Consider the following 11,388-nt stretch of genomic DNA (forward strand, 5'->3'; position numbering starts at 1 on the left):
TTTCAAGCATACACAACTCTCTAATTAATCTCAGAGCAGTGGCGTATGGAATATCTATGTTTTATCTTTCCAGGTCTCCTGTTGGGCCCAGGAAGTGGAAAGGTGATTCTGAATTAGTGGAGCTAAGATACCTGAGAGACTGAAATGTTGGTAAAAAGAAGAAAAAGAAGAAGAATAAAAAACAAAAACAGCAACTCCTGCTGCCAGTTAAATCAGTAAAACGTTCAACTTTAATTTAATGTATTATAGCATGCTTTAACAATAGATCAAATATATAGAGCATTGTGAAACTAACATCATAATGAATTATTGCATAGTTTTCCTACGTATAACAGAGATTGCCCCTGGACAACAATCACTGATCAAAAGACCAGAAACAGACAAATTCATGTAATTCATACATAATGAAAAAAATAATAACTTTAGCAAAAGGTGGAAAAAAAATAGTTAATCAAACACCCTGTTTCAAATGTTTACAACGCTATTGAGACTATTGTGTAAATGTGGTGCTAATAACTATGGCTCTGGCAACTCTCCTACAGTTTTATACTTGTACCAAAGCCCCACACACTGAATGCAGGGTAGAGCGGCTGTGTAAATGTAGTCTGCACTCTCTGCAGAAGCTGCATGCCATCAGCAACACTGTAAAATGCAAGTGTTCCTGCTGCATAATCCAGGTAGATGCCGATACGAGATGCGATCGGAACTGGAAGATCTTTGCTCTTGTTATTGTGCACGAAGGAGAATTTGGAGTCGGAGCAGTACAGACTCCAGGACTTGTCGTTCCAGCCCAGGCTGCAGTCGTTGCTGTTTCCTTTACGGCGGATTCCCCTGTAGGTAACGGCCATGTCGATCTCTGTTCCCCTCCAGTCCACCTCCCAGTAACAGCGACCGGTCAGGCTCTCCCTGCACAACACCTGCAGTGGAATGGATGAAATGAGAGAGAAAAGTTGAGTGTAATGTCTCCTTGAGTCTATAGTCAGGAAGACCATATGCCCCCTTCTTCTTCATCATTTTGGCTCTGTACATTAACTCCCCCTCCTGTTTTCAGGCACAAAATGTCATCCCAGAGGGAAGTAAATGCTCACCTGCTGCCAGTGGTCAAATCGATCTGGGTGGTCAGGGTAGTTCTTAGGCTCATTCTTCATTGTCGCTGTTCGGTTACCCTCGGAGAGGTGAAGGTTGCGATGGACACTGTTGACATCCAGAATCAGCTGGGTGGAGTCTACACAATGCAGGACAAGTTTATTATTAATCCTCTTCATTGTTGTTTAATCTGTGTGTCCATATGTTTCTTCAAGACTGTATAGTGCCACAATTTTAAATGATTGTGTTTTGCATCGTGTGGCACCTAAACCACCTACAGTAACAAAATACTTGGGACTCTAATATGTTTAGGTATGATAAAACCTTTGATAAATAACTCTAAATAACTTCTCAATCACTTTCATGTATCAGCTTGTTAAAATGCTTTCCACAGGTGGAGTGCCATTCGGGAACACTTGTGTTTGTTTAAAGTGATACTGGACTGTAAGTTTGGTTTCTTCACCAAACCGGTTCTGCAAGCAGCATTGTTTCCGTAACACTCAGTTGTGTCACCACATGGTGTGGTCATGCTTTTGTTTCAGTTTTTTTAAACCTTCTTAGGAACCCTGGAATATGAGTGGTGTTTGGTTAGCCGCCAAGTAGCCTTGCCATGTTGGTGCAAAAAGTTTTGGAATCCTTCTTCATAAAAAGTAACCCAATAACTCACATTTCAGGAAATCTTCTCTTGTCCTCGGTTCATCTCTTGTCTTCGGTTCTTCTCTTGTCTTTGGTTCGTTCCTCAAAATGGATTCTCTCCTTGTCTCACCTTCTTGTGTGATGTAGACATCCTTCACTATGATGATGCAGATAAAAAACACTTCATAAGCTTCAACAGCGGACTAAAACAACAACAAATCCCCCTGAATGGAACTGCAGAGACGTGTCGGTGCTACTTGAGATAAAGAAAGACAAATTTGTGCACCTGTTCCTGAGACTTTGATCATTTCTGTCTTGCTGACTTCTTCTACTTGTAATTTCAGCGAAGCGATGGCTCTCTTGGTGGCATCAAAGGAGTAATTGGGAGCAACACTAATGTTGTTGAGGTCTTCGTATCCCGAGGGGCCTGACAGAGACTGCCAGCTCTGGTAAAAAGGGTGGAAGATGGAGATGAGCTTAAAGATACTGTCTACTGTTTTTTGAGAACCAAGACAAGGTCCTCAGTTCAGTATCTCACCTGCAGAAAGTGTATGTGGTCATCGGTGTTGGAGAGCTTATCCAGGTCAGTGTGCTTCTTCCTGAGCAGAGTGATCTCTTCCTCCAAGCGGTTCAGCAGAATCTCGGCCCGCGTCACGGTGGTCTTTTCGTGGGAGCGGACCATCTCCTTGACTTCATTGTACTTCCTCTCGATGGAAAGCAGAAGCTCAGAGAAGATACGCTCGTTCTCCTCGAGAGCAGTTTGGGCCGAGTGCTGATGAGATACATCAGTGAGAGAAGGAGAGAGTTTGTTCAAATACGGATACTAAGCCGTTATTTTTTATACCAGAAAACCACAATGTTTTAATAATAGTATGATTTTCACTAGTGATATTTCTTTACTCACTTTAACTGATTCAACAGCGTGTCGGAGATCCTGCCATTTTTTAACTCTCTGGTCAATCCTATGTTGAGACTTGTACAGTGTGGTACCAAGTTGTTTCTGTAGAAGGAAAGGCATTACAGTGTTCATGCCATTGTACAATAAATAACCTTTCAAATCATTCATTGAGTATCTTGACCAAGAGTATAGATTGACACATGAATTTTACCACTCACTTGTTTCTCAGTCCTCTCAGTTCCAGCCGGGACGATGTCGTGGTGTTTGTGTTCATCCATCATGCACAAAACACACACAAGTGTCTCATCAGTGCGACAATAAGCCTCCAGCAACTTGTCATGCTGGGCACAGATCTTCTCTCTCATCTGACCTGTAGCTTTGACCAGCTTGTGCTTCATCAGGGCAGGGTAGTCGTAGTGAGTCTGGACATGGGTCTCGCAGTAAGATGCCAGGCACACCAAGCAGGACATCTCTGCCTTCTGCTTCCTCGTTGTGCAGAAGTCACACAGCACTTCCCTGTCCTTGGCCTGCTGGGACCTGGACTGGCTACGACCTGTAGAGCGTCGAGATTTCTCCATGCTGCTGTATCTGTCTAAATCCAGAGTGCTGGGGCGGGACATTTTTTTTCAAAAAGACGTCCCAGCAGATATGAAAAAAAGAAGAAAAAAATCCACAGGTGATCCAGCAGCAATTTGTTAATGACTTAAGAAAATGTGCAGAGCTCAACAGATGATGAAAAGACTCCAAAAACTAAGGCGGACAAAGTATTCACAGAGAAAATGAGTTTCTGAACCTAACAGCTGCAGTGAAACTGTGTGACTGACGCTGTGTGTGACAGAATGTTAGCTATGTGGTCTAAAACCAGTATTCCTGGTTGGGCATTTAATAGACAGGGAATGGGTGTTGCTAGAAAGGTGCTGCCTCAAACAAACATAGTTGAGACAAAGGAGAGGGAATGTTGAAACTACCAAAGTGTGGAGCCATTATTGATGTACAGTACTTCATAATTAACTGTCATACTTCAAAGAATACACTTTTATCTATATTTCTTATTTGAGGATAAGAATAGCATGGATAGCTCAACAAACAACCTTCACAGAGTACAACATTATTTTTAGTGTTGATATAACCTGCTGTTCCAAAAATCCTTAGCTCACTCTGACTTTATCTGCACCGTTAAGGAATGACCTTCACTTTGGTTTGTGTGTTTCAAGATCACATCTGTGTTATGTCTATCTTTAGATTTCTGCAGGTAAAATGTACAATATGTGCTGCACTTACTAACAGAGCATTCATCAAACACTGGCTTTGGAAGAACAGCATCATCTTGTGGGACTAACTTATTACTACATGAAATAATATACCCCTCTATAAAGAACTATAGAGTCTAAAACAAGGGTTGCCAAACTGTTTTATAAGAAGCGCCTTTTTTAATGTTCTTGTTAATCAGAGTACCATAAAAAACAAGAGAGAGCATTTTAACTAAGGCTGCCTATACCCCTGATCGAGAGCCTCTTCCAGAATAGTTTCACTCTCCCACTCTATTGTGCACACACATCCATATTTTTTGACAACGAATTGTTGATGATTATAGAACCAGTCTGCACTTTGTACAGGCAGTACTTCCTTCTACACATCAATCCTCCAAGACGCTTTAAACTTTCTCCTCTGCTGTCACAAGTTTGTGCCAGTAGCCTCACTTTCTTTGCTCTATACTTGTGCCTTATAAATAAATATATATATTTGTATTTGATATTTTCCCAACACAATAGGCTGTGTATATGCTATCATTGTGGCCATTATGTGTTATTATTTGTGATAGACTAAACTGTGTCTCAAGTGTTTCTACAGATCAGCTGATGGAAACCATGCAAATACAAATTTGAACGCTTTAGAAAATAGTCTGCATGAACAGTAGTAGCCCCGTGGTAGAATAAAGTCGTAACATGTGTTCAAAGTCCCAAAAATATATCAAAGAGTGGTATTGTCAACAAAATACACAAAGAGTAGGCCTATCGAAAGTAAAAGTAAAAGTACTCAAAATGATAGTGTACTCAAAACATTGAGGTTATGCACACATTAACATATATTAATCTGAAATGAGCCATTCTGCATGATGCCTACTTGTACTATATGTTGGTACTAATAATTTTACTTTCGGGACATTTTGAATGCAGGACTGATGAAAGATTATTTCTGTTTTACTCGGTACTTCTTCCACCTCTGAACGGAGTAAACACACGCGCTTATTCTGCGCGGGGGTCCTGTCTGGCTCCGGGGCGGTAGGGGGAGATAGTGGTCTCCTGACTCAATTGAAATGACAATAGCTGCTTTAGCTAAAGTGCGTTGGTCGTCCAGCGTTGGCGCCAGATGAGCTGTGGCGCCAGCAACACACACAGGCAGAGAGAGGAAGACGCACACAGCAGTTTGACGAGCCTCACAACAGCTTGCTAAAGCCCTTCTCGCCCAGAGTTTGAAGCATCTCGGCGATTCTCTTTTTCTCTCTTCTGCAATCAAACGGCAAAAAGTGCAGAAGGTGGGTGTGCACGCGCGTACTTTAATACCGGTATGAACTATACTCGTGGCGATTATGCATAGCTTAAATTCAACTGACGCTGTCGTTGATATAAGAGGAGGGGATGCTCTGTTTGACAGAATATAATCGTGTTGCATGATTATTATGGTCGTCATCGTATGGGTTGTTTATGATTGTGTGTCTCCAGTTATGACAGTACCGAACTTTGTGGTGGAAAAATACAGGCCTCGACTCGCATTGGTTGAAACATTTTGTTCTGTGAGAAGAGCAGACGAGCTCTCGGACCAGAAACTATTTCATCTTTGAATCGTATCCAGGTTATTTAGAGACTTGTTCGTTATAGAATCGTCCCAGACGTCTTTTCTGCCACCGGAGCCCAGTTTATCTTTGCAATGCGAACCAAAGCTCAACATGGTCGAATGGGCGAAGCTTCCGCGCTACTGTTTTAACATCTCCAGACTAACGTCAGTATTAAACTGGAGAGCAGCGTGTAGCCGAGCTAGCAGACTGGATTAGCCGGCTCGTTAGCTTGGAGTCACGGCTATGTAGCCAGCACGCTAGGGCTGTCTTGGTAGCCGCTAACGGCAGCAGGGCCGCCATTGAAGTCGTGTGTGCGGTTTGTCGCAGTAGAGGAGGGCTTCGGGTTTACAGCCGCTGTTCACTGAGCCGCCTCAGCAGGAGCAACGACCCGTCCTGACGTCTTCCTTCTGCTCACGGAGTTTCTGTCTCAGTTCGCTGTGGGGTTTGTGTCTTTCACGGATCACCCGTGTGAGTAAAACGCGTCCTTTCCCGGGCTTTTCGCTCCGCATCCACCGCCCGCTCGGTTAGCCATCTTTGTTTCAGCTAGATAGCCAACTCCTAGTGGGTCTTACGGCTCGTAGCCTGCTAACTCGCTCGCCGTGAGCCTACGAGGTTGTATTAATCTTCACAGCATATTAAACGATTAGTTAGTTTCATATTTGTGTTTCCGTGTGCACGGTTGGCTCCACGTCGTGTGTGTGACTGACTCGGAACGCTCTCTCTTAGTGTGTTATATAGGGCGGAAGCTAACTCTGCTAACTAGCTAGCGGCAGCCATCTTAGGCGAGCATGTAATCTTGGCTAGCTGTGAGTGCTGGTGTGGCACAACAAGATGGCCCGTTAACACTCACACGGGGACGAGTTCCGCCTTCGTAGTTGTGTCATAAACAGCACAGGCTTACGCATCCAGATTAATATTTTAATGTAAGTATTTTGCTGCGCTTTCAGTTGCTTCAGCAATTACGCGTATGTTGCTTTTGCTATGAAGCTAGTTAGCTGGCTAAATTGCGAACACATTAGCAGCTAACAAAGCTGTTGTGTCGTTAACCAGTTCCCCCTCGACCATAGCCAGCTAACTAGCGGCTATGGAGGCTATTTGTAGGCTATTTGTAGCTGTTATTGTAGGCTAGCGACCAACGGTGCACTGTTTAATAACAAAGTGTTGCTGTGTAGATGCCAGGACTCATTTCAGTATGTCTAATATTAATGAAAAGCGAACTGCGGAGATAAACCAATTGTGTCTGTCGTTCAGGTTTTGGAAGGCGGATTAAGTCTGAATTCGTGATGTGGGCCACTTTAATTTTTGATCAATTTTAAGCAAGAGTAGCTTGTTTTGAGCGCTAGCAAATTGACTTAGCTTGCTAAGTAGTTATTTTAAACTCGCCAATGATGAGATACGATAAATATTCAACTACGATCTTATGCATCGATCAGTTTGACCTAAATTAGTTCTTAGCATAATGCAATACACTGAGAAGTGTTTGCCCACTGAATAAACAATAGTACAGAGTACTCATATTTTTAGATAATATTTAGGTAATTCCATTGTCACACTTGTGATCACCTATTGTGTTAACGAAACTGCCTTTGCTATTTTCTGTTTGTGGAGGTCTGTCCTGGACAGACGGGACAAACTTCTGTTGCATACAAGCTAAATTATCTGTTATACTTCATATCATAGGATGATAATTCATGTATACAGAGAGCTAATAATTTAAATGCAGCAAGTTTCAAGAGTTATAAACATGAGATTGTTTCAAATGAAGTCACAAGTGTTAGAAAATTTAACAGTGATGGTACTTAATTTGGACTCCTCATAAAAGTATAAATGCAACATTGTTGGTTTCTTATCATGTTAACAAACATACAATTGCAACTTGTTAAATGAACAAGATTATTTTTATTATTAGTAACACATTACTCTCACTTGACTGGAAAACGTTTGAGAATAATAATAAAAAAAATATTTTCATGAATAGCTCTGTAAAACGGGAACAGTAAGAAACTGACAGGTAAAAACCTTACTAGCAATGTAGTAATATTTGTTCCTCTTTATCTCCTTCTTTTGCAGGTCTGCTCACTGACGAGAGCACCAGCGCGACACTGACCAAAGCGAAGATCTATACCCCCGATTCCTTTTTGTGTCATCGTCCGGCAGAAAAACGGAGGTCGTGGGGTTGGAGTGTGTGCTCATGGCCGAGTCAGAGACTGAATGTGACACACCCGGCCTTGACACACTTGGGTCGGAGTGTGTCATAGCCCACAGCCATGTCGACCTTCACTATGGAGCAGAAACTGAGATCATGACAGAAGAAAAGCGTGGATTAGAACTGGAGATCCACGGCTCAGACTTAAAGATCCAGGGACTGGGGTCAGACCTCGGAGCGGTAGCCTGTGTGGAAGCAATTGTAGCCGAGACAGACCATGATTACATTAAGGTTGAACATGGTGAGATGCACTGTTTCACAGCTGCTGAAATCAAGACGTCAGGAAACGAGACTCTGCTGGGAGAGGTGCTGCTCAAGACGGAAGGCGAGCATGTGGTGAAAGTAGAGTCTGACCATGGTGGGGAGTTGACCGTGGAGTCTGAGAATGGTGTAATCATACACGAAGCCCATGGCCTGCAGTGCAACGAGTGTGGGGAGATTTTTGGCAGCATAGCCGATCTTCACCAACACTTTGAGATCCATAAGGACCTCAATCCTTACATCTGTGTCCACTGTGGTGAGAGCTTTGCTGTGGAGGCCAGCCTCAAACAGCACATGAAGATTCACATGAAAGAAAAGCCCTATGTTCCCCCTGGAGTTGAGATCATGGGCAAAGATGTTATTGATGCCTTCAGCCTCAAGTCTCATCAGATGATTCATTTGCCAGACAAGCCCCACAGATGCTCAGAGTGCGGTAAGAGCTTTGCAGCTGCGATCACCCTGAGAGAACACATGAAGATGCATTCAGAAGACAAGCCTTACAAGTGCACCCAGTGTAGGAAGAGCTTTGTCCGCAGAAGGCATCTGAAAAAGCACCAGGAGGTTCATGCACGTGAGAAGCCATATACATGTGGCCAGTGTGGCAAAGGCTTCGCCACAACTTCAAACCTGAAGCAGCACCAGAAGACCCACGCTGCAGTTGTGCTGGGAGACAAACCCCATCGATGTGCACAATGTGGAAAGTGTTTTGCGGCTGCTGCCACTCTGAGAGAGCACCAGAGGATCCACTCGGGTGAGAAGCCGTACAAATGCAACATGTGCAGAAAGAGTTTTGTCCGTAAACGCCATCTGAAGAAGCATCAGCAAGTCCATGCCGGAGGGAAGCCCTACACCTGCAGACATTGCAACAAGGGCTTCAATCACTCGTCTTCTCTCTCACGCCACCACAAGACCCATCTGCAGAATCCAGTTTTTTCTCCACCTCAGCCTGGGAAAACCTTGTCCTACGGCACTCCCCCAAAGCAGAGGGTGCACCAGCAGGGAGACAAGCCCTACATGTGCCACCATTGTGATAAGGGCTTCAATCATTCCTCTTCCCTGTCCCGGCACCAAAGAGTCCACTCTGAAGGAAAGAGTTACACCTGCGCTCACTGTGGCAAAAGATTCAATCACTCCTCCTCCCTTGCTCGGCACCAGAGGGTCCATTTGGAGAATAAGCAGCAGCAGCAGCAGCAACAGCAGCAGCAGCAGCCTCAACCCCCGCAGCCGCCACCGCAGCAGTACAGCCCCATGCCCACAGGAAAGGGATTCCCCAATAACGCCTTCCCAAAACAACAGCGCAGCCTGTCTGTTGAAAAACCATACAGGTGCTCCCAGTGTGGCAAAGGCTTTAACCATTCATCTTCCCTCTCCAGACATCATAGGATCCATGTAGACCAGTGAACCACCTTTCCCAACCTAACATGCTGTCCCATGCAAGCGACAAAGTAACCCTGCTTCCCCTCCAGTTTCTGTTCTAACAATGGTCCCATCATTGACATCACCACGTCACAGGAAACATCAGGCCAGCTTCAGTAGATGACAGTGGTCAGGTCAGCACATTACCACGTTAAAGTGGAGCAGTTGAAGAAAAAATGGACGGTAACACAAGTCTTTAAAGGAGGGAGGACCATGTAACCTATAATTCCGAGCTGATTTTGGGGCTGTTGATCAATATAAGGAGGGTATGATGATGGCTTGTGATGGAGCTTCTACTCTTGTTTGTGATTGTGCTTCACTTGCTCCAGGACCTCTTTTGAACACTTTTAATATAAACAAAAAATGTGATTGGGTGATCTAAAAATTGTTACTTAGGTAAAATATGCTTCGCCCCCTAATTAGTCTTTTTGATAAAAGAATTGAGTTTATGTACCTTCAGGTTCACGTGCGCTTTTCAGCTGCAACTTTATCCAAGGCCAACAACACAATTGATGAATAAGAACTTGTCTCAATTTAATTATTTCTTTTTCACCCACATAACCCATGTGAAGCAAACGTCAAAAATCCAATGTAAATACTTATTGATTTTTCTTTTATATATATGTATAGGTGGCTAGTGTGCTGTTCCAAAAGATTACATTTTTGATAGTAAAATCCACTTTGTCTCCACTTTTTTTTTCCTTTTCTGACTTTAATTTGTTTTAAGCATTGGAGATAAATATGTTGCAGGTGTTCTCATGCAGCTTGTTCTTGAATTTGGGCTCCATCAGACATGAGCCATCTTGTATATTTATACAGTTGTTTTCTTCTATGTCTACGATGGGTTAGCAACACTGCTGCATCGACTGTACAGAGAGCAATACTGGCTAACACCCTGATTATATTACAACATGCAATTTAGCCATTAGGAAATGCATAATAGAAAATAAAAACCTACTGGGTAGCATATTACAACATGACCTGTGTCCTAATTATTTACCGTGCAGTTTCCTCTGTACCCCATGCACCAAATGTACACGAAATGCAACATCACACTTTGTTTATACCTTTGGAGACTAATTAAATGACTTATGTATAGACTATAGGTGACTCTTACTCTTGTTGGTCTGCAAACTTATCACAATTCTGATCTCTTAAAAAAAAAAAAAAAAGTTTGTGTATACTGAAAGACTAAATGAGAAACTCACTTTTACAAGGCGTTAAAGTTTTTTTTCTGAATTCCAATGGATTGCGATCTATTTACTGTTCTGTGTAAAATATCTTTTACAAACATGTATTTTTTTAGATATGGCTTGGGTTATATGAAAGGGAATGAAAGATATACAGTTTTTATGGGAGTGAACTTTACAGTGAGCAATATTTTTCTTTTCCTTTTTGTTAACAATTGTGCTTCAAACTGTAGCATAGGTCTCTTCCTTGTGTTAGATAGGTGCCTTATTGCATGCTATGTAGAAATGTATGCTGAGCTGTTATTTGAGAAGTTTTCAGGGTTTTCAGGAGTTATTTGTTATTCATACTAACGTACCCTACATTTTAATTTGTCACTGATACCTATTGCTTTTTTGCTTTCATGTATATGATTACAATGTGTTGACACTGTTACGACCATATTGTTTTTATTTTTCCCCTTCATTTTTGTCAATGGCCTCATTGTAGAGAGAAATTGTAAATTATCCATATAGGGTTCTCTTAAGGGCAAAATCCTGTAACACCTCTTCCCAATTTCTGAGTGGCACATATATGGATAAATAAAGGTTGTTGACTCTCTTGTGGCATTTAATCAATTGAGTGTTTTTTTAAAATGGGCATTGAACCTCACAGCTAAATATGTAAGGTCTTAAACATGGCAGTGAATAATGTGCAATTAGACTTAAGTTTACATTCTACCAGCAAGTAATTTTTTACTGACCAGGCAATAAAATAATGAATGCACTTCCTAAATGTATCCACATGGTGTCACTCTACCATCTCAAATGTTTTGAAAGACACACCAGTCACATCAATTCAATAGAGAAATTCCAAATGTTG

The 11,388-nt window shown here is 42.4% G+C and overlaps 2 protein-coding genes across 2 annotated transcripts; one reads left to right on the forward strand and one right to left on the reverse strand.

Moving 5' to 3' along the window:
* Positions 1-219: 219 nt before the first annotated feature.
* On the reverse strand, positions 220-3,402 carry ftr14l (finTRIM family, member 14-like). Its single transcript, XM_079230191.1, has 7 exons — positions 2,839-3,402; positions 2,627-2,722; positions 2,261-2,494; positions 2,009-2,168; positions 1,754-1,879; positions 1,089-1,225; positions 220-917 (listed from the first exon to the last, which is right to left on the reverse strand). The coding sequence occupies exons 1-7, from the start codon at positions 3,238-3,240 to the stop codon at positions 537-539; spliced, it is 1,536 nt and encodes a 511-aa protein (XP_079086317.1). The 5' UTR covers positions 3,241-3,402; the 3' UTR covers positions 220-536.
* A 4,245-nt stretch (positions 3,403-7,647) lies between these two features.
* On the forward strand, positions 7,648-11,127 carry LOC306746588 (uncharacterized protein; the record flags this gene model as incomplete). Its single annotated transcript, XM_079229518.1, has 1 exon — positions 7,648-11,127. The coding sequence occupies one exon, from the start codon at positions 7,648-7,650 to the stop codon at positions 9,322-9,324; it is 1,677 nt and encodes a 558-aa protein (XP_079085644.1). The 3' UTR covers positions 9,325-11,127.
* Positions 11,128-11,388: the final 261 nt, after the last annotated feature.

The sequence above is a fragment of the Taurulus bubalis genome, assembly GCF_910589615.1.
Source record: "Taurulus bubalis genome assembly, chromosome: 14".
Classification (NCBI taxonomy): Eukaryota; Metazoa; Chordata; class Actinopteri; order Perciformes; family Cottidae; genus Taurulus; species Taurulus bubalis.